Source organism: Manis pentadactyla, chromosome 1, assembly GCF_030020395.1.
Source record: "Manis pentadactyla isolate mManPen7 chromosome 1, mManPen7.hap1, whole genome shotgun sequence".
Lineage (NCBI taxonomy): Eukaryota > Metazoa > Chordata > Mammalia > Pholidota > Manidae > Manis > Manis pentadactyla.
Window position 1 is genome coordinate 12,686,308 of NC_080019.1, and position 20,854 is coordinate 12,707,161.

General features: G+C 56.9%; 2 protein-coding genes across 4 annotated transcripts; both read left to right on the plus strand.

Annotated features, from left to right (window-relative positions):
• The first annotated feature begins 137 nt into the window (after positions 1-137).
• Positions 138-12,805, plus strand: HR (HR lysine demethylase and nuclear receptor corepressor). The gene is made up of 18 exons (XM_036888887.2): positions 138-749; positions 1,464-2,244; positions 3,502-3,652; positions 3,731-3,918; positions 5,295-5,459; positions 6,199-6,288; positions 6,453-6,568; positions 7,264-7,342; positions 7,730-7,893; positions 8,008-8,244; positions 8,424-8,589; positions 8,778-8,847; positions 9,007-9,137; positions 9,259-9,378; positions 9,477-9,592; positions 11,203-11,367; positions 11,800-11,928; positions 12,117-12,805. The coding sequence occupies exons 1-18, from the start codon at positions 138-140 to the stop codon at positions 12,177-12,179; spliced, it is 3,543 nt and encodes a 1,180-aa protein (XP_036744782.2). The 3' UTR covers positions 12,180-12,805.
• A 4,424-nt stretch (positions 12,806-17,229) lies between these two features.
• On the plus strand, positions 17,230-19,962 carry NUDT18 (nudix hydrolase 18). 3 transcript variants are annotated; one of them, XM_057489926.1, is made up of 4 exons: positions 17,567-17,706; positions 17,960-18,146; positions 18,511-18,703; positions 18,947-19,962. In XM_057489926.1, exons 2-4 carry the CDS (start codon positions 18,048-18,050, stop codon positions 19,540-19,542), a joined length of 888 nt encoding a protein of 295 aa, XP_057345909.1. In that variant the 5' UTR covers positions 17,567-17,706; positions 17,960-18,047; the 3' UTR covers positions 19,543-19,962. The 3 variants fall into 3 exon arrangements, with proteins under 3 accessions (XP_036744989.1, XP_036744988.1, XP_057345909.1); XM_036889094.2 differs by lacking the exon at positions 17,960-18,146 and having other exon boundaries at positions 17,230-17,706; XM_036889093.2 differs by lacking the exon at positions 17,960-18,146 and having other exon boundaries at positions 17,239-17,706; positions 18,490-18,703.
• Positions 19,963-20,854: the final 892 nt, after the last annotated feature.

Consider the following 20,854-nt stretch of genomic DNA (forward strand, 5'->3'; position numbering starts at 1 on the left):
TTGGTGCTATCAGCATGGTGTCCACTTTGTATTAGGCTATGGGTAGGGTGCTTGGGGCACATGCCTAAGAAGATCATGCTATGCTGGTTATGCTCCAGGGACCCCCTCTAGGAGAGCCCCATGAGGGCAGGAGAGTGATGGAGAGTACGCCCAGTTTCCAGAAGGACACCCCAGACTGGGAGAAGACAGCCCTTGAGAACGGCATCGTGGGACAGGAGCCAGATACCCCACCTCGAGATGGCCTGCTCCACGGGGCTCTATGCTTGGGAGAAACTCCTCCCTTCTGGAGGGGTGTCCTGAGCACCCCAGACTCCTGGCTTCCCCCTGCCTTCCCCCAGAGTCCCAAGGACACGCTCCCGCTGCTGGAGGGTGAAGGCCCCCGGAATGGGGAGAGGAAGTCCAGCTGGCTAGGCAGCAAGGAGGGGCTGCGCTGGAAGGAGGCAGTGCTTACCCATCCTCTGGCATTCTGCAGCTCTGCGTGCCCACCTCACTATGGCCCCCTGATTCCTGAGTATAGCAGTGGCCATGCCAAGAGTGACCCTGTGGCCTTCCAACCCTTGCACTGCCCCTTCCTTCTGGAAACCAAGATTCTGGAGCAAGCTCCCTTCTGGGTGCCCACCTGCTTGCCACCCTACCTAGTGTCCAGCCTGCCCCCAGAGCGTCCGTGTGACTGGCCCCTGGCCCCACACCCCTGGGTGTACTCTGGGAGCCAGCCCAAAATGCCCTCTGCCTTCAGCTTAGGCAGCAAGGTGAGTGTGGGGGCAGAGAGGGTTCTGGGGCTCAGGCCGCGGAGGGTAGCTCAGTGCTCCCTGAGCAGCACTGTCATGAGTACCACTCTGCCCTTCCATGCTGATGAAAGGATAAGGCAGCACTCAGGTAGTGGGTACCATCTGCTCAGAGTCAACCCCAACCAGTTCCCCTTCTGAGCAACTCCGTCTCACTAGGCCTTCATCGTTTCAGAGACTGACTCATCATTGTCCACCCAGAGCAAGGCCCTGGGAACTTAAGCCCCAGAACATGTGGTCTTGTCCTGGGGGCAGACAAGGCCCTCTATCTGGGAGTGGGATGTGCAGGGGGCCCCTTGTCCTGTGTCTATGGCACCTCCTATAGGTGGCTCCTGTACCCAGGAGTGAGATGCCAAATATTTAGAAATCAGTATGGGACAGGGCATCAGACAATCTGAATAGGCTCTGGAAGCCCATTATCGCTGCCAGGCATTAACCTTTTAGTTGCTGGATTGTGGTCGGGCTGAGAAACCTGAGGATGGAGCGGGGCGTAGCCAGGGCAGTGGGGGAGGAACTCAGAGGACAACAAGTACCTGCGAACCAGAATCTGACTTCTGCAGTAGTTTCACAGCCCTTAAGGCCACACAGGCCCACGCCTGCTGTTTGTCAGTTCTGCTCATCCTTTTAAGCACTGGGAACCACAGTCAGCACACTGTTAACCCCTTCTCCTCTGTTTAGGGCTTTTATCACAAGGATGGAAGCATTCTCGGGCTGGCGAAGGAGCCACTGGCAACCGTGGAAACTGGGTTGTTTGGCTTAGCCCGTGGTGGCCATCTGCAGAGGACAGGGGAGGTGGAACAGCCTTCATTCCGCCCGAGGGAAGGCGAGACAGGAGGCGGCAGGCATCCAAACCTTTGCCCACTTCTCCTGGGGCATCCAGACTCTGCTCCCCGGACCCCCTGGCCTGCTTGCCCCCCAGGCCTGGTTACTCTTGGCAATGTCTGGGCTGTACCAGGGGGTGGGGGCCTTGGGTACCAGCTGGGGCCATCAGCCACATCAAGGCGCCTCTCTTCTGGGCTTCCTGCCAGCCATGTGGGCTGTTGCTCATCTCATTCTCTTGCTGGGGATGAAGGGCTTGGCCCTTGTAGAAAGTGCCAGGAGGACCTGGACGGGGGCACCAGTGGGCCCAGTGAGTCCAGTGAGGAGGCAAACAAGGCCCCTGGTCCCAAGGCCTGCCAGCCCAGCCATCACACCAAACTGAAGAAGACATGGCTCACACGGCACTCCGAGCAGTTTGGCTGCCCAGGTGGCTGCGCTGGTGACGAGGAAAGCCCAGCTGCCCAGCTGCAGGCCCTCAAGAGGGCCAGCCCCGAGGTCCAAGGAGCAGGGGGCAGCCCAGCGGCCAAGCGCCCACCTGACCCTTTTCCAGGCAGTGTGAAGCAGAGGGCCAGAGGTTGGCAGGAGGTGCTGGACCCATCATTTGGGAACAAGGTGGAGGCAGAGCAGCGTGACCACCGAGGTAAGGGGGAAGAGAGGGCCTGCAGGCTGGCCCTTCTGGGGGTGGGGTCCGCCAGTACTGGGTCTTCGTGGAAGGTGGGGCCAGCGGGTTGGTTATGAGCAGATCACAGCCAGTGGTCTGGTTTCCCACGCAGAGGTGATAGCTCTCCAGGAGTTCCTCAGCGTCTATGGGCCAGAGCCTTCCAGCAAGTGGCTGTTTCCATCTTCCTCCTCTCATGCCGTGGTGTGGTGGGGGCACGTGATTCAGAGCATGGGCTCTAGAGTCAAGAGTGCCTGGGTCCTGACCTTTGCTGATTGGTACTGTGTGACCTCTGGCTAGTTACTGCACCTCTCTGGCCTCAATTTCTTCATCTATAAAATGGGGATAAAGATGGCACCTACCTCCCAACGACTGCTGCAATGAAATGCTAGTCATATGCACTTAGTAAACACTCAATAAATATTCACTTTTATGATTATTTGTGCCACAAATCCCTGTCTGTGGGATTGCCTTTCCTGAAGGAACCCCTTATCCTACCCCAGGAATTAATAACTACTTTCTTGGCCACCTGGATCATGGAAACTCAGTTTGGACTCTGCCAGCGTTAGGGCTTCTGGCACGTCTGGCACATCCCTGTCTGTCACTCTATGCCCTTCGGGGAGGGTTCCAGGACTGCCAGCGTCAGCCTCCATTCTGCAGGCCCACCTCAGTTTCTTAGCCTCCTGGACTGCTGGGCCTGCATCTGGACTCTCTCTATGGCCCTGCCCAAGCACCCTTGCGCCTGGCATGGGTCTGTCCGCACTCTCCCAGGCCTCTGCCTGTTGGCCCCTCTGCCTTCTTGGGTTACTGCACCTGTGGTCTGTGTTGAAACTCTCCAGCCTTCTCACCTTCCGGCGCCCTCCGTCCACACTGGGATTGTCTCCTCACACTGTCACACAGCCAACCAGTATCACTCAGCCCATGGGGGAGCTATCCAAAGTCTACACTGACTGGATCCTGCACCCGGGTCAGAACGATCGCCCCCACTGCTTCACCCTTGGGCCCAGCCTGGCAGACCCTTCCTCTTGGTCCACCAGTGTGTCAGGGCATTCCCAGGCTCTCTGCTTGGCCTTTTTGGTGAGATTTCTGGTCCCCCAGTCTATTCTCGCTAGTTCTGAATGAGGCTTCGTAGGCCTGGGCTCTTGAGTGTGGATCACCTGGGTGCTTTGCATCTGCAGGACTTGGGGTTTGCATAAGCCCAGGAAGCCTAGAATCCTGACCTGCCCGTTGTCTCCCCAGGAACCCAAGATGGCAGGGTCAGCCTCCAGGACGCCGGGCTTCAGGATACACCTTGCTCTGCAAGCCGGGCAGGCATCACTCAGTACCACAGCTGTGTTCAGGCAGCTGGAGAGACAGGGGGGCTGGCCTGCCACTCCCAGCAAGGGCCGAGGTGAGCCTCTTGCCCTGGCATGCCCCCAGCGTCCTTCCAGCGGGGGCTCCTCATCACCTTACCCTGCCCTGTCTCCAGATCGCCTTCGGGAGGGGAGCAGCAGCAGGAGGAAGACTGGACAGCCAGCTTGGAGGAGGAAGGAAGGTCTGGCCCAGAGGCCCGGCTCAGTAGGGGTCTCGCCAAGCACCTGCTAAGTGCTTTGGGGGACCGCCTGTGCCGCCTGCTGCGAAGGGAGCGGGAGGCCCTGGCCTGGGCCCAGCGGAAAGGTGAGCAGGACACATGGGGCATTCAGGCCCAGGAGGGCCCGCCCTGTGGTCCCTGCCCCCTTTCCCAGGGAGCAGAAGCCTGCGGAACTTGGCCCCTCCCTCCTGGTCCAGCTCCAGGAGCTCTGCCCTTATTCCTGGCTTACGCTCCTAGTCCATATTCATTCGGAGTATCTGGCCTGGTGGGGCATGTCGGGAAGGTGTAAAACCTGGTCCAGCGCAACTCTCTAGGAGCTTCTAGACCTGTTGGGGAAACAAGGCTGAGTGCCAAGGATCTGCAAGAGCACCCGACAGTGGGGGGACTCTGCAGGCCTGCATGGTGAGGAAAGCTTCCCAGGGTGGTGAGGCTCCTGGGCCCCGGGAGGCTGGTAGGATTTGGGCTGAAGTTAAGAGTGGAGTGGGCACAAGGCGTTCAGCTAGGCCCCCTGGCTCCAGGCTGTCCCCGCTGACTCCCTTTAATAACACCTCAAGAGCGGTCTTGTCAGTCCCCAGGTGGAAGCCCATTGGTGGCTTGTCCTAGAAAGTCCAACTCCCTTCCCCTCTCACCCTCGGCCCCATCCACCCCTGCCACTCCCTCGGCCCAGATTCCCAGCACACAGCAGCACCCCTCTGCCCATCCTTCTCAGCTCACCCGAGCTTGTCCGCCCCCTTGGGCCTTGGCACTGTCTGTTCCTTCTGTCTGGAATGTCCTTCTCCTCCCTTTTGCCTGGTGAATGAAAGCTTGCTCATCGCTTGTGCCCATTTGGGAAGCGGCCCCCTCCTTTCCTCATCCTTCTATCCCCTTCTTATGCTCTAGCACCCACCCTGTGGTGCATAATCATTGCCATGTTGATGGGCCTACCTCCCACCTTGGAATGTGAGCACTAGGGGTGGGGAAAATGCCAAGTCCTGACCAGCTCTGAATTGTCAGCATCCAGCCTGGGATGGAACAAGGTGTTTGTTGAATGAATAAATGAAAGTATACTCACTGGCATCCTTCCACCCACCATGAGGGCTTAGCCTAAAGTTCTGGGTGAGGGAAGAAGTGGCCTCCTAAGGGTCCCTCTTCCTGAATAAACCTCACCACTGGAGGAAGGGAGGAGGGGGAAGGAGTGTGTTGGAAGAAATGTGGATTGATAACTCAGAGACAAGGGAAATGCCTGGGGCAGGACCTGGAGAGATGAGGTACTGCCCCTGGAGGGAGCTACAGGGAGGCTCTTTATGGGGGTGTCAAGTAGTTCAGGGTATCTGTAAGGGGCCTGTTTCTCTTCCGGGGCGGCCCCTCAGGGGAAACTGCTCCTGCTTCTCTCCATCTCTGCCTGCAGGCCTCCCACATAGGGCCTCAAAAGGTGCTCATGGCTCTAGGCCCCTCTGACCCTGTGCTCTCTTGTGGTCTACAGGCCAGGAGCCAGCCAGGCCAGAGGACAACCCCAGTGTCCCATGCTGCTGTAACCGCTGCCACCATGGACTCTTCAACACCCACTGGAGATGCCCCCACTGTAGCCATCGGCTGTGTGTGGCCTGTGGACGCATGGCAGGTGCTGGGAGGTCCAGGGAGAAAGCAGGTAGGAAAGGGGCTGGGGGTCGAGGGTGGGAGGGCAGGGACAGGGGCCTCAGATCATCTGCTCTAAGGTTTGTGCCATTTCTCAAGGAAAGCCTTGCTCCCTAGTCACAGCCTGAGCCACTTCTGCTCAGTGTCCCTCAGAGCAGACCTTTCCCCCTTCCCCAGACCAGAGGGCCACACTTAAAAGAAGTCAAGTGCCCACTCTATACCTCCTACTTTGCTTAGCTTGCACCTTTTAAACCTTATAACACTGTGAAGTGGGTTTTATTGCCTCCATTTTCCAGATAAGAAAAAGTCAGAGAGGTTAAGTGACTTGTACAAAGTCACACAGCTACTAAGTTGGGTCCAAGATTTAGATTCAGGTCTTCTGATTCCTAGTCTGGTTCTTTTCATGATTCTCAGCTGTCTCTCCATTGGCTCAACTTGGCCAACTGAGGGCTTCAAATTTCCCAGTGTTTCAACAGACTTGGCCAAAAAGAGTTGCAGGTCAGAAATGTTTCAGAACACTGTATTCTACATACACAAGCATCTTGGAGTCTTGCAACATGTGTCAACATATTAAAGGCTCTGTGTTCTGCAAGCACAGGATCCTATGTCACTCTTGAACCCAAGCTTCCCAGAAAGCCCATGTTTCTGTCGAGCCCCTGACTCAGATATCATGCCCTTGCCTCTCTTTCCTGACCTTACCCTGTGGTTACCTTGATTTCTTGACCTGCAGCTTCTCCCTTCCTGCCCCACAGGCTCTCTGGAGCAGCCCATGGAGAAGTGTGCCCAGGGGGCTGGGCACAGTGCCTGTTCCCTGGTACTCACCCAGTTTGTCTCCAGCCAGGGTGAGCCATCTTGGAGGGGTGGGGCATGCCGAGGGCAGGTCCTGGGGGAGACCAGCTTCCTGTCGGGATGTCCCTCCACCTGATCCCATGCCCTCCAAGCAGCACAGGGGAGGCCTCCTGTCTGCACTCACTGCCACACTCTAACTCCCCTCTGCCCCTCACAGCTTTGGCAGAATTGAGCACCACAATGCACCAGGTCTGGGTCAAGTTTGACATCCGGGGGCACTGCCCCTGCCAAGCTGATGTCCGGGTGTGGGCCTCTGCGGATGGGGGCCAGCAGGTAAGGAGCAGGGCAGGGGAGAGGTGACGGAACACCAGTCAGTGGGCCCCGGGATTGGGCAGTGTATCTGCAAATTACTGTCCCTGGCAGAGTTTGACCCCCCTTTTCTTTTGATGGAATGAAGGACATGGAAAGTGGGTGAAATCAGGCTATCTGTCACCTTCCCCTAGGGATTAGGGCATAGAGAGCAAGCTCTTGCACCTGCCCTACCTAAATCCGCCCATCCAGAGCTGCTGCCCACTTTGTGCATGTCCCAGCCTAACAATTGCCACATCATGCTGGAGCTGCTTCCTGTCGTGTCCCGTCTCTCCAGCATGGACTCCTGCCGGCGAGTGTTGGTGCACCTTGTCAGTACCCTCTGCACCTAACACATAGCAGGTGCTCATGCTCAATATGCATTGTGCAATAGGTTTATGGAGTTCATGTCTCTGTTATAAAACTCACTCATTCAAGAAATGGTTCATTGAATGCATTTTGTGTGTCTGACACTATGCCACGTACTCATTGTGGAATTCAATGAGCAACTTTTTTCCACCTAACATTTCATCATATAACATTTTGCTCCTCATAAATATGATTTGAGGATTTACAAGAACTCATTGTTAATACTTGTGAGTTAAATTGGAGTGAGTTGCATTTGCCACTTTAAAATCTCTTGTTTGGAATTGGGGGGTGGTGGCTGGGTTTCACAAAAGGAGCCAGCAGAGAAAACTCCCCCAACTCCACAAACCTCCTATACCCGGGACACCAATAAGACCAAGGACATCAAAGAGGGTGAGTGGCTCCTCTGACCCTGGCTCAGGCTGTGGGGAGAGGCTGGGCCTGGGCTGGGGTTCCTGGGAGAGACTGGAATTGCTGTAGCCACCTCTGCCCCACAATCTCCATCACTCTTCTCAAATCATTACAGAGACAATAAATCTAAATAAAATCTAGGACCAGGCTCCTAAACCCTCTCCAACCAGACCCTCATTCCAAACCCCTCTTTGGAGAGGTTCTGGAGCTGCCAGAAAGAATGCTGGTGGCAGGTGGGTGCTTCCAGGTGGGCTGAGACTGATCAGGCAGTGGGGAGTGAGCACACTGGGCAGGAGATGCGGAAGGAGCGTGTGGACAATGAGGCCCCCGAGTGGAAGGGGCCTCCCCTCACCATTTTCTCCCTGACAGAGATCCCAGACTCTGCAGAGACCCCAGCGGAGGACCATGCCAGCCGAGGGCCCCTGCCCTGTCCCTCTCTCTGTGAACTGCTGGCCTCCACGGCTGTCAAACTCTGCTTGGGGCATGAGCGCATACACATGGCCTTTGCCCCTGTCACTCCGGCCTTGCCCAGTGTGAGCAAGGGCCCAGAGGGAGGACTGGGGCCTGGGGACCGAGGCTGGCTGGCCCTCCCTGTAGGCTCGGGCAGGTCCTGAGCCCCATGCCCCTCCATCCCTCTCTCCCCGCAGGACGACCGCATCACCAACATCCTGGACAGCATCATCGCCCAGGTAGTGGAACGGAAGATCCAGGAGAAAGCCCTGGGGCCAGGGCTGCGGGCTGGGCCAGGCCTCCGCAAGGGCCTGGGCTTGCCCCTCTCGCAGGTGCGGCCCCGGCTGCCTCACCCGGGGGCTTTGCTGTGGCTGCAGGAGCCCAGGCCTCAGCGAGGTTTCCACCTTTTCCAGGAGCACTGGAGGCAGGGCCAGGTAAGGCTCCTTGCTGCCCAGCTCCCAGCTCTCAGCCTCTCCTACCCTGAGGGCCTTGAGCCCTAGGCCCAGGCAGACCTGTCCCCACCCTGGTCTGGGGCCCCCACAACATGCCCTGGCCTGGCCATGTGGGGTGCCCACCCATTCTTCCTGAGTCCCCTTCCCTTTTCCCAATGCAGCCTGTGTTGGTGTCAGGGATTCAGAGGACATTGCGAGGCAATCTGTGGGGGACAGAAGCTCTTGGGGCACTTGGAGGCCAGGTGCAGGCACTGGCACCCCTTGGGCCTCCCCAGCCCACAACCCTGAGCAGCATGACGTTCTGGGAGGGATTCTCCCAGCGTGAGAGTAAGTCCCTCTGCCATGGGCTAGAGGGAGATGGGAGCCTGAGCCGGGTGGAGGGCAGGAGTCCCAGAGAGGTTCTGGGGGCAGCTGGCAGCAGAGCCCAGGGCAGAAACTGGACTCTGTTGTGCTGTAGGGGCTTCTGGACAAGAAGGTTCCTCCCTGGCCAACTGTCTTTCTGACTCTTTCCCTAGTTCGTCCAAAGTCAGAGGAGGGCTCGGTCCTCCTGCTGCACAGAGCTCTGGGGGACGAGGACACCAGCAGGTTTGTATGGCACCAAGGGTGGCCCTACCTCCCCAGCCACTGCCCTGTGATCCTCAGGGCCTCATGCTTGCCTCTGGGACTTACCCAGGAGTGGAGAGCTTTGACGGGGTCTCTGGTGCCTGGGTTGAGCCTGCTGGGCATGACCCGCTCCCTGCATAGGGTGGAGAACCTGGCCGCTAGCCTGCCACTCCCGGAGTACTGTGCCCGCCATGGGAAACTCAACCTGGCCTCCTACCTCCCACCTGGTCCTGCCCTGTGTCCACTGGAGCCCCAGCTATGGGCAGCCTATGGTGAGTTCCCGCTCCATTCCTGCCTGGTCCCTGTCCCCATTCCTGTCATCTCTGGGTGCACATGCATCTGGTCAAGGTCCCGATGTCCATTTCCAACTATCTTTTCTCTACCTCCATGCAGGTGTGAGCCCACACCGTGGGCACCTGGGGACCAAGAACCTCTGTGTGGAGGTGACCGACCTGGTCAGCATCCTGGTACGTGCTGAAGCCCCACTGCCTGCCTGGTACCGAGCACAAAAAGGTGGGTCCTCAGCCAGAAGCAGGGGTGGGGACAAGCTGCAGATGCAAGATACTGTCCCTGCCTGCCCTGGGCACTCCTGAGCTGTCTTTTCTCCTTAGACTTCCTCTCAGGCCTGGATGGGGAGGGGCTCTGGTCTCCAGGCAGCCAGGCCAGCACCGTGTGGCACGTGTTCCGAGCACAGGACGCCCAGCGCATCCGCCGATTTCTCCAGATGGTGAGGAGGGAGCTGGGCCCTGTCCCTCCCCGGGACAGCCTCCACTCACATGGACAGGTGCAGAGAGGGGGCAGACTGGGACCCTGTGAGTGACGTGCATGGAGCTGCTGCACTGTGCTAAGGCCCTGGGCACACCACAGTTATTTGTCATAACCACCCTGGGTGGCAAGCACTGCTGCTTCCCATTTTGCAGATGAGAAAACTGAGGCTGAGTGGCAGCCCTGGGGCCCTAGCTGATGGCAGTTCTCGTGCCCGGTACTGTGCTTCTCCTGGGGGCAGGGGCAGGTGCCTCTCCTCCATGGGCTCTGGGTGGGGGCTGGCAGAGGGCTGAGGAAGCCCATCTTGCCACCCAACAGCTACCCTTCCCGCCTCCTGTGCCTTACGAGGATGGGTCCTTGGAGGTCCTGGCAAGTCAGGGCTGAGGGGGCAGCGTGGTCGGTGGGGGGAAAGACTGGACCAGGATAAGAGGCAGGTGCAGGAGAAGATGAGGGGGAGCCGGAGGCAGGCTGTCCACCTGCTCCTGCCCACAGCATGCATTTCTGCAGGCACGGCGACAGATACACACAGGTCCGTAGGTGCTTGCTCAGATGCTGGAATGGGCAGAGGGGGGCAAACAGAGCACACCTCCACACTGATGGCCTCATCTGCTGAGGGCAGTCCCCCAGGGCCAAACCTGATGCTTCATAGGGAAGGTCGGAGGGGCATATACTTACTGGGTGGCCTGGGAAACACTGCTCGAGTGGAGCCCCAGGATGGACTTGAAACTCTGAGGGCCAAGGAACCTTGGCATCTGCCTCAACTACCTTAGAGTCCCACCTGGCTCACCAGCCGCCCTTCTCCCCATGGCCCAACCTTGGAGCCCTCAGCCCTACACCCAGGGTTAATTGCTGCAGTCCTCCTGCAGCGGTGGGTCCAGCCGGCATTCACTGTGCACATGTTCTCTGGGCATCTCCTCTGGCCTCCGTGAGTCTCAATCTGCCCAAGGAGCTCCCACTCTGGTCGGACTGGTGAAGACCCCATAGCCCTGGCCTGCACAGGCAAGCCTGTCTGTCCACAACAAATCAGAACTTCTGTGTGGCCTTGCCTTTTCTGGATCTGGGATCTTAGAAGCATCTGATGAATGATGGGGATGGTCTCCTCAGGGACATACAGCCACCTCCTCACAATTCAGCACACACTTGTGGACATTCATAGGACTCCAGGTGAAGAGCTCCTGGTAGAGAAGGTTTATGAATTGGGATTATGCAGACGTCTTCCTGGCTTTTGGAGAAAGGTGTACCTTTGAGGGAGGGTACAGAGAACCCAGGGCCAGGGACACAGAGGCTATTCAAAGAATCTAGCCCCAGGAAAAGCAGGCATCTAGACCCCCAGTGTCAGAGTCTTTAATCTTTTCCTCTGAGCTCTTTCCAGCCAAATCTCTGTTCTGCCAACCTGAGAGGCCCCAGTCGCTCACCACTCAGCCCATGCCCTCTCCCGCCTGTGCTTCAAGAGCTGACCTTGACTTCGAGCTCTTTCCTGTGCCCCTGGCCCTTGTGTAGTCCAGGTCCCATCCTCTGCAGCCCTTCCCTTCCCTCCCCACCACATGCTCATTCCCCGTTTTCTCCTTTGAGGTGTGCCCGGCTGGAGCAGGCAACTTGGAACCTGGTGCCCCAGGCAGCTGCTACCTGGACACAGGGCTGCGGCGCCGCCTGCGGGAGGAGTGGGGCGTGAGCTGCTGGACCCTGCTGCAGGCCCCTGGAGAGGCCGTGCTGGTACCTGCGGGGGCTCCCCACCAGGTGCTTCCCCAGGGGGCCAGGGGCTCTACAGACAGCTCAGATTATCAGAAGCAGCCAAAACAAATACCAGTGACATGGCGTTCCCCAGCTGGTTATATCCTTGTCCCTCTCAATATGTCAAGAGCTGGGCAGGGTGGAAAGTCATAGTCCTGTTGTAAGAAGAGGAGGAACCTATTGGTCTCGACGTCATCAAGTGGAATTGGGCTTTGTGTCCTCGGAGGCCGACTCTGCCTGTGCCATCTCTGGCAACCCCTTGGCCTGGTTTTGGCCCCACCCTTTGGGGTGCTAGGGGCCAGATCCAGAGCCTCCACTCTCCGAGAGCTGGGCATGGGGGCCACTGTGGGAAGGAAACCTCAGGGATGAGAGGAGCAGGGGGTGGGTTTGTGACCCGGAGTCTCTGCTGATCCTGCCCTCACCTTCTTCCTGGCTCAGGTGCAGGGCTTAGTAAGCACAGTGAATGTCACTCAGCACTTCCTGTCCCCAGAGACCTCTGCCCTCTCTGCTCAGCTCTGCCACCAGGGACTCTGCCTGCCCCCTGACCGCCGCCTGCTTTATGCCCAGGTGAGTGTGACACTGGTCAGGAGGCTGGATGTGCTGCCCAAGTTCCCTGGGAAGCTGGGGTGGTGTAGCAGCAGATCCAACTCCGTGCCAAGCAAGCAGCCAGCCTGGGCCCACCCAGGCCTACTCTTCTTGGTGGGGAGAGGCGAGGGACGTTATCATCAACTTCTTATCCTCTGTCTTTCTCCTAGATGGACTGGGCTGTGTTTCAAGCAGTGAAGGTGGCTGTGGGAACATTACAGGAGGATAAATAGGGGGTCCCAGGTGTCTGGGGTCGGGGTGGGAGCAGGTAAACAAGGTGCTCAGTCCAGGCCCAACTTAAGCAGCCAGTGGTGCTTGGAAACCCGGGGACTTTTTGTCTGTCCCACAAACACCACTCTGGGCACAAGCAGGGCACCCCATTCCCTGCCTTTGACCTGAGCCCTAAGGCCAACAACCACAGTGCCCCCGAAGCTCACATCTGCCGTCCACAGGCTGGCACCTGCTCTGGTCCCGCACCTCTCCCTAGGGTACCAGGCCCTCCAACTCCTGTGCCCCAACCCAGGCGACAAACAGCCCTTCCCTGGGAACCTCGGAAGTCATTCTGGCTTAAGCACCTCCTGCTCTGCCTCAGCCCCTGCTGTTGTATTGCACTCGAGCTCTGCTTACACCACCCACATCCCCACTGTGCTCCCAGGCAGCCCTTTGCACTGCAGGCATGCTGGACCAGGGGCCTCAGAAATCCTGCCCTCTTGCCAGAGAGCTGTGAAGTGTTGGGAGGGGTGGCATCAGGAGACTGCCCAGGCTTGGCTGGAGGGAGGGAGATGGGTGACGCCCTGCCCCTGCTACCCTTCTCACCTCCCTCCTTCATGATTTCCATTAAAGTCTGTTGTTTTGTGAATGCTGCCTGCGTGGTTGGCCCTGCTCCTGTGGGCCACATGGACTGGGGAGGGAGGGAGACGTGGAAATGGAGCAGGGTGGGTGCCATCGCGTCAGGGACCTAAATACCATTGGCTGCTCTTCCTCTGGGGACCTGGATCCCTGCCTGCTGTGGAGGAGCAGATGGAGCCTTCCAGGGGCTGCCCCGGGGTGTTCCTGACAGCTACGGCAGGCAGGACAGAGTCTCACACTAGGGAACTGCAGAGATCCAGCAGCCCCAACCACCGGGCAAACTCCAAGCTACCCCATCTCTCCTGTCTGACCTGACCTGGAGCTCCGGGAATGTGGTCCAGGAGAGCCCTTGCCAACCTTCTGCCCTTGGTGCCCATGGCTGGCCCCAGGCCCACTGCTCCAGGCTGGCCTGCTGCCTGAGACAACTGACAGCCCCTCTCCATCCCCAGGGCCCTCTGGTGTGGCCCTGCCAGCTCCCCTGCCCATGTGTATCTCAGCCCCAACATGCCCTGACTCTTGTTATACTAACTGTTCCTGCAGCATTCAGGGAACTTTTTTTTATGAAATAATTTTTTTAAATAAATTAAATATACTTTCAGTACGTTCAGAAAATAAGAAAAAAATCACCTATAAGCCCACCTTCACTCACTCCAACCCAACCACTATGAGTATTTTGGTGTATTTCCTTCTAGTATTTTCTCCAAGGGTATGTTATACACGTGGTTGAATTGATATGTTTTGTACTTGGTTTCTTTCTTTTAACACTATTGTGATCATTTTCTGTGTTGCTACCTAACATTCATTTAAAATGGCTGCTTATATTCTCTTAAGTGGCTCTGCTATGATTTACATAACCATCCCTCATTTAAAAAAAAGTTTTCTTCACTGTTTGCAAAGCTAGGCCATTTTCTTCATAGGATAGAGAAAAAAGAACGAAGAAAAAAATGGCGGAGCTCCTATGCTTCCTATGTCTTCCTCTAACTGATCTCATTGAATCCCTTATCATGATTTTGCGGTAGATATTTTTTATTTCCATTTTATAGAAGAGGGAACAGGCAGGCTTGGGTTGAGTCACCCAAAGTCATGGCAATTTTAGTTGCAGAACTGGGATTTGAACCAGGGTTCCTGACTAGAGCTCCCGCATTTATGTGACAGTTTTAGTGCTTATTGGCCCATGCAGCTGAGCTTGCTCTCTTCTGTCCCTCCACCTCCCCTTCAGGCACTTTATAGCTCATCTTATTCCAGGTGCCCTGAGTGACCATCCTTACCTTCCCCTTATACGGTAGTGTCCTGATGTCATCCTAGAGCCCCAAACCTGGGGGCCTTCCTGTGGGAAGACAGGGATGGCCAATCATGGGGCCTCTCTCCCCCCAGCAGACCCTCCACTGCCCTCCCTTGCATGGTAGGTCACAGCACCCTGAAGGGTATATTGGCTTTGACTTCTTGCAAACAGCAAGCGGACCAAATGTTCCCGGACCAGCCCTGGCAATGAAGCCAGTCCAGGTGGAGATTGACATGGAGACAGCCTGGGGCAAACAGCGGCCCCCTTCCTCACGGAGGATCCGCTGGCTCAGCCCCGTCTGGCCCTGCCCTTGGCCTCTGCTTCTCCAGGCATCCCCAACCTTCTGCTCAGGTTCCTGTCGCTGGCCCAGATAGCACAGACTCACAACCCTCAGAGCTGCAAGTGACCTCTGGGTGTTATCCAATGTTCTTTTCCTTTTTTCTTATAAAGTACATTGTTTGGACTTTTTATTCTGACATGATTATAGATTTACAATTCACAAAAATAGTAAAGTTCCTAATCACCCTTCATCCACCTCCTCTCATGTTAACATTAAATAACCATGACAATGATGAGAACTCAGATTGGTACCAATACAAAACTATCAGCTAGGCAGACTTCACTGGGATTTCACCAATCATCCACCAATGTCCTTTTTCTGCTTCTGCATTACACCTATGGCTGCATCTCACATATGGCCTAGAGGGGGATGTGGCTCCCCCAAGGTTGCTCGGCAACCTCCTGTGGCCAAGTGCTGGCTCGAGTCAGCCCTCCTCCCTGGGCTACCATCCTTACCTTTCCAACTTTGTGTGTTTGCTACCCTGAAAATGACTCAAACTCAGGCACACCCTTGCCCCACTCTGCCTGCCCATCCGTTCCAGTTTTCGAGATTGCCTACACTGCCTTCCGGCACACATGCTCACAAACCCGTGTGTCCTCACTCCTTGAAACGGCTGGCCCAGGCTTTGCTCCTATGGTGCTTTCCGGTGCCACACTGCGTGGTCTACCGCTTGGCCACCCTTCTCCACCAAGCTGCCTGGACATCCCTGCCAGCCAGCGCTCTTCCCTTGCGGGCATGGAGGACTCAGGGTAAACTGAAGGAGACGTTTGTGTCTGGTTCTGGAGGTTTCTAGAACTCTCTCCCTCAGCTATTCTGCTCTGTCTCAGGGCCTCTCCTGCCTCCGGCTGTTGTGCGTTCCCTTCCTCCCTTCCTCCCAATGCCTGGATGAGTCTTTCTGTGAGGGCCCTCCCTCCACCTGTGGCCCTTCATAGTTTACAAGGGGCATCATGTTGTCTCATGTGCTTTTTACCACAGGGGTGATTAGGTCCACTTAACAGGAGAGGAGTGCCTTTCCCAGTGATGATGTGGGGAGTGGAGCTGCGGTTTGCTGCAGTCTTTGCTCTTCCAGGCAATTAGGCGGTCTGGTGTTTATCATAGGCTGACTCTGAGGCTCTCAGAGCCCTGCCCAGACATGACCTCACTCTTTCTCAAATCATCCCTGGGAGGCAGAAAGGCTTCTGGGACCAACACTGTCCCCAGTTCACAGATGGGAAAACCAATGGACACACACACACAGCCAGTATGCTGGCAGGCTGCTCTGCAGTCCCAGGGGCCTGACTCGTGGCCCTACAAGATCAGTTGTTTGGAAATTGAGAAGTCTTGGATAGGGCTGGAGGCAGCAGTGTTCACCAAGTGCTCAAAAGATTGTGGACCCAGTGGGGATACCGCACAGTCTACTACAGGGTCCTGCCTCCAGGGAACTTGCAGTCAATTCAGAATGTGAGAAGGGCCTAAGGAGGACAATCTGGTGTGGCTGGATTCCTGAGAGTTAAGTCTGGTTTCATGGCAGCCTCAGGCACATCTCATCAAAGTGAGCCTTTGTGTGGTAGCACAGGCACTGTGGCCAGGAGGCCCAGGGTGGAGGATTGGGCTGCCTGCTGATGGTGGTAGTGCTGGGCAGTCCACAGGGCTCTTCCCATGACATATCACCTTCCCAACAACCCTGAGAAGGAAAAGCTCTTATAAGTCTATTCTACAGATGAGGAACTGAGGCCAACAACTTACCCAGGGGCATAGAGCCAGGCACTAAGCAGTGGCTAGACATCTGGTTCCAAGGCCAGACTTTGTTCCACCTATCCACCATTCTCCAAAAGGGAGGTGAACAAAGCCAGCAGGAGGGAGAGGAGAGACCTAACTGGGGACAAAGGCCTGGACTTGGCTGGCCTCACAATTTTGCTCCAGCTGACCTTGCTTCCCTGTCCTGAGGAGAGGCTAAAGGAAGCTCTGAGGGAAGGTCGGTCTGGGAGGGACGCAGGTCGCCTGAACCATCCATACCCTGCTCTCAAGCGCATCAAGTAGCATGAGCCAGGTGCGGGGGCAACAAAGATGCCAGAGCAGGACTGGCCTGGCTGTCACAGGGCTCCCAGTCTGCAGAGGCCCTGAACTTAATGGGAAATGCGGTGGACAGGGGTCTGGCAGGCTGATCCCATCCCAACGCTGCTCCTTCCAAATCTGCTGCCCTAACCAATCACTTACCACTGGCTCACACCCCTCAACAGTTTTTTTAATGATTATTCATTTGATTTTTTACTTGATTTATATGTGAATCCCACATTTCTCCCTTATTTTATTTTAAATAAAATGCTTAAGTGGTAGGTAGATACAAGATAAAGATAGAAAGAAAGCATAAGTTAGTGCTGTAAGAAGGCAAGTGTAGATGATCGGGTCTGGGCCTATAGACTAAGTATTAATCCAAGCTAGACAAGGGCAACAAAACATCCACGGATCAGCATTTTTTTTTTTATACGTCTACACCCACCTCCCCCACCAGATTGGGTCCTCCTCCACCGCAGGAGCTCAAGTCTCCCTCCTTGCGGTGACATGCACTTTTTAATGAAGAAAGGTTATTTGGGAAGTGACCATTTCAGTATGCCACGGTATGTTTAACAAAAGGTGGACAAAAGGTCCTGCCAGGGCCCCGGGCTGCCGTGACATCACCGGCCTCATGACGTCACTGTCGCTGGCAGCTGCAGCGCTCCGCACCGTACAGACAGGATGACGTCATGGAAAGAATTTGCGCCGATAAGTGCGCACCAGAGGAATTAGGGAGGCTGGCGGCTAGAGAGGACCGGGAGGGAGAGAGAGAATGAGAAAGACAGGAGGAGAAAGCCCGCAAGGGAAGCCAACGCCGGCAGCAGTCCCCACTGCCCCTGCAGGCGACCGGCCTGCTGACGGCCTGCCCCCGCCCCCGAGGTGAGCGGCGCGGGCCAGCCCACACGCGCAGGCCCAGGTGCCGCACAGCCTATCAGCGGCCAGGGCTCGCCTGCGCTTCCGCATTAGCTCTCTCGCCGGCCCGGTCCTCAGGGGGCGGGGGCGGGGCGCCGGCGCGCAGGCCCATCGCGTCCCACCCCGTCCCACCCCGCCCGGCTCGGCCGCTCTGCGCGGCGGCCCGCCGCCTGCGGTCCCGATGGCCGCAGAAGGCCTGGCGGGGGCGCTGGCGGCGGTCCTGGGGGGTCGGGGGCTGCGCGTGCAGAACTGGGACTCGGGGCCCTCCGGGGAGTCGCCGGCGCTCGTGCGGCTGCGGAAGAACGTCTGCTACGTGGTGCTGGCCGTGTTCCTCAACGAGCAGGTGAGCGCCCGCCCTCCGGCTGCAGCCCAGGCACCGGAGCGCGCCTCAGCCCCTGTGGTGATAGAGGACCATCTTTGCGTGTGGCGTCTCCCAGTTTTGCAAAGCACTCTCAAACTTATATCTGAGCCTGTGCGACCCGGTTCTGCGATTGTCCCCATGTACAGAAGAGGGAACTGAGGCTCAGGAGCCTATTTCATCTCACTAGGCCTCAGTTCCTGGAGGGAGGGCTATCTTATTCCTTTCTTTACTCTAGAATCTGACACAGTGCCCACCGCGGAGTGGGCTGTCTTAAAGATCTGTCCAGTGCTCCAGATATCTCCCTTGGGTCCCGTTGGACAGTAATGGCACAGCCCAAGCTTACACTCGTAGACTTCCGACCCCCTGTGATGCTCATATTGGTGCTGATCCCTGTACAAGATGCTGTAACACCAGCTGGTGAGGTGAGAGATACAGTGACATGTGCAGGCACCAATCAGTGCAGGATACATGGCAACCCTTACTGGGGGCCCTAATCCCCAGCCCCAAAGCAGCTCACAGGACTCTCTGCCCTTTCTGAAGTGGAAGTCTGAATTGCAGAGACAGCTGCAACCCCCAGCCACACAAGGGCCAGTTCCCTGGAGAGCTCAACAGTTTGAGGGTGTCCACGAGTAAAGGGGGTGTTAGGTACCAACTGTATGGGAGATGCGATTCAGCTCCAGGGCGGGGGAAGGCTGCTGGCTGCGCTGTTCCTCTGGAGCTCCCGGTGGGCTGTGGTGGGGGTGAGGACCCTGTTTCTCCCCTCAGGATGAGGTGCTACTGATCCAGGAGGCCAAGAAAGAGTGTCGTGGGTCGTGGTACCTGCCTGCAGGGAGAATGGAGCCCGGGGAGACCATCGTGGAGGCGCTGCAACGGGAGGTGAAGGAGGAAGCCGGGCTGAACTGCGAGCCACTGACGCTGCTCTCTGTGGAGGAGCGGGGCCCCTCCTGGATCCGCTTTGTGTTCCTTGCTCATCCTACAGGTACAGCCCACCTGGTAGCAGTATAGGCAGGGGGCAGTTGACATCTTTCCCCTGGCTTGTCATCAGGTGAGATGAACCCCTATTCTGGCTGGTACAAGCCTGGCATCTCCAGATTCCAGCCTGAGGATTTGACTTGGGGCCCCCTGGGTCAGGGCTAGAAGGCCTGGGTGGTGATTTACTCTGCCAGGCCAGCTTCCTGTAACATAGACCCTTTCCCCTACCCCATCCTTCCATCTCTTACAGGTGGAATTCTCAAGACTTCCAAGGAGGCAGATGCAGAGTCTTTGCAGGCTGGCTGGTTCCCGCGAAACTCTCTGCCCACTCCGCTGCGAGCGCATGACATTCTGCACCTGGTAGGGCTAGCTGCTCAGTACCGCCAGCGAGCCAGGCACCCTCTCGTTCTGCCCCAAGAGCTTCCCTGCGGTCTGGTTTGCCAGCGGCTCGTGGCCACCTTTACCAGTATCCAGACAGTGTGGGTGTTGGTGGGCACAGTGGGGATGCCTCACTTGCCCATCACTGTCTGCGGCTTCACTTCCATGGAGCAGCGGGGGGGCATCAAGATGGCCGTCCTGCGGCTGTTACAGGAGTGTCTGACCCTGCACCACTTGGCAGTGGAGACCAAGGGGTTGCTTGGACTGCAGCACCTGGGCAAAGACCAGATGGATGGAATCTGTCTGAATGTGTTGGTGACAGTGGCTTTTCGGAACCCGGGTCTGCAAAATGAGCCTCCGAAAGTTCGGGGTGAGAACTTTTTTTGGTGGAAGGTGGTGGAGGAAGATCTACAAAGCCAGCTCTTGCAGAGGCTTCAGGAATCATCTGTCATCCCGATCAACAGATAGGACGGCACCGTCAGTGGGCAAGGAGCTGGGCATCTGCACTTCCCTCCACTCTGAGGGAAGCAGGAGCAGGGTGGCAATCTGGGATCTTGTTGCCCTGGGAGCAGGGCAGTTCCCCTGGTTCTGAGGGCTTCCCTCTCTCCTTGCTGTGGAGCAGGTCCCTACACTGCACCAAAGGAACAGCGCCTTTAACCAGTCCGGGAGTCCAGAGCTCAAGGACCTAGAGGCTCTGAGGGCACAGTGAAAGCGCTACTACCTTAGGGGATGTGACTACTTTCTGAACTTAAGATGGCATCTGTTCGCCGTTTTCTGATCCCGCCTCCGAAAAGGCCCACCCACATCCAGTCTCAGGCACTTAGAACATGGAGGAGCTGCTGGGGGAGGTCAGTCCAAGTTGCTTGCTGAGTAAACAGGTGTTGCTTACTTTGCCTAAATGTTTCTGTTGGGGGAAGGGAGCCAAAGAGGGAGCTGCCCACAAAAGAGAAGCCCCTCCCCTTATCCTACCAACAGCCGCCCGGGCTTCCCAGACAGCAAGCTGAACCGTCGGGATGGGCAGGCCGGCTCCTGCTGTCCCCACAGCCTTCCTTGGGCGCTCCGGGGCGCTCTTCATCCTGCCCGGCAGAGGCGACCTCGTCCCCTCCAAGGCTGGAAGCGTCATGCGGGTCAGGAGCTGGGAAAGCTGCCCCTGCCTCAGCTTCTTTCCCCCAGGGCGTCTCTGGTGATCCCTCTGCGCATCCCCCCGCCCGCTCCCTGGCTCCTGCCTCTTGACTTTTTACCACTCCAGCCCAAGCCAAACCAAAATCCTTTCTTCATTTCCCCTCAGCCCAGCTGAATCATGGTTAGGAATGATTTTTTTTTTTTAAACTTTACTAAAACTTAAGGGTAAACCAGAGGAAATGAACAAAGAAAATAAGCGTGTGTTGTTCACCTCATGTAATGGACAGACTGCTGATTCTGAGCAGGGAACTGGACTGGGCTCCCCTTCTGAGATGTCTGCAGTCTGGCCCTGAAGGGCCGGGGCAGCCTCAAAGGCCCTTCCAGCCACCTCTCTGCCTCTTGGCCGCTGTGGCCCTCTGGCCTCAGGCTAGTAGGACTCCTTGTTCTGAGGACAGACACCTCCCAAATAGCGAACTAAATCCTTTCACTCCAGTTCACTGTCAGTGTTGGGGACCCACCAGTCCATATCCATGTCAAAGGGCAATTATCTTTACTCCCATTATTCAGCCTATAGTAGTTTTCATTAGAATCTGCTGGAGAGCTTTAAAAACTCTGGGCCCACCCCCAGAGATACTGATTTAACCGGTGGAGGGTGGGG

Coding starts and splice junctions, on each gene's coding strand:
- HR (XM_036888887.2), top strand. CDS start 138: ATGGAGAGTACGCCCAGTTTCCAGAAGGACACCCCAGACTGGGAGAAG. Junction 3,653..3,730: donor CACTCCCAGCAAGGGCCGAG/GTGAGCCTCTTG, acceptor CCCTGTCTCCAG/ATCGCCTTCGGGAGGGGAGC. Junction 8,590..8,777: donor GGGATTCTCCCAGCGTGAGA/GTAAGTCCCTCT, acceptor CTCTTTCCCTAG/TTCGTCCAAAGTCAGAGGAG.
- NUDT18 (XM_036889093.2), top strand. CDS start 17,545: ATGGCCGCAGAAGGCCTGGCGGGGGCGCTGGCGGCGGTCCTGGGGGGT. Junction 17,707..18,489: donor CCGTGTTCCTCAACGAGCAG/GTGAGCGCCCGC, acceptor TTCTCCCCTCAG/GATGAGGTGCTACTGATCCA. Junction 18,704..18,946: donor GTTCCTTGCTCATCCTACAG/GTACAGCCCACC, acceptor CATCTCTTACAG/GTGGAATTCTCAAGACTTCC.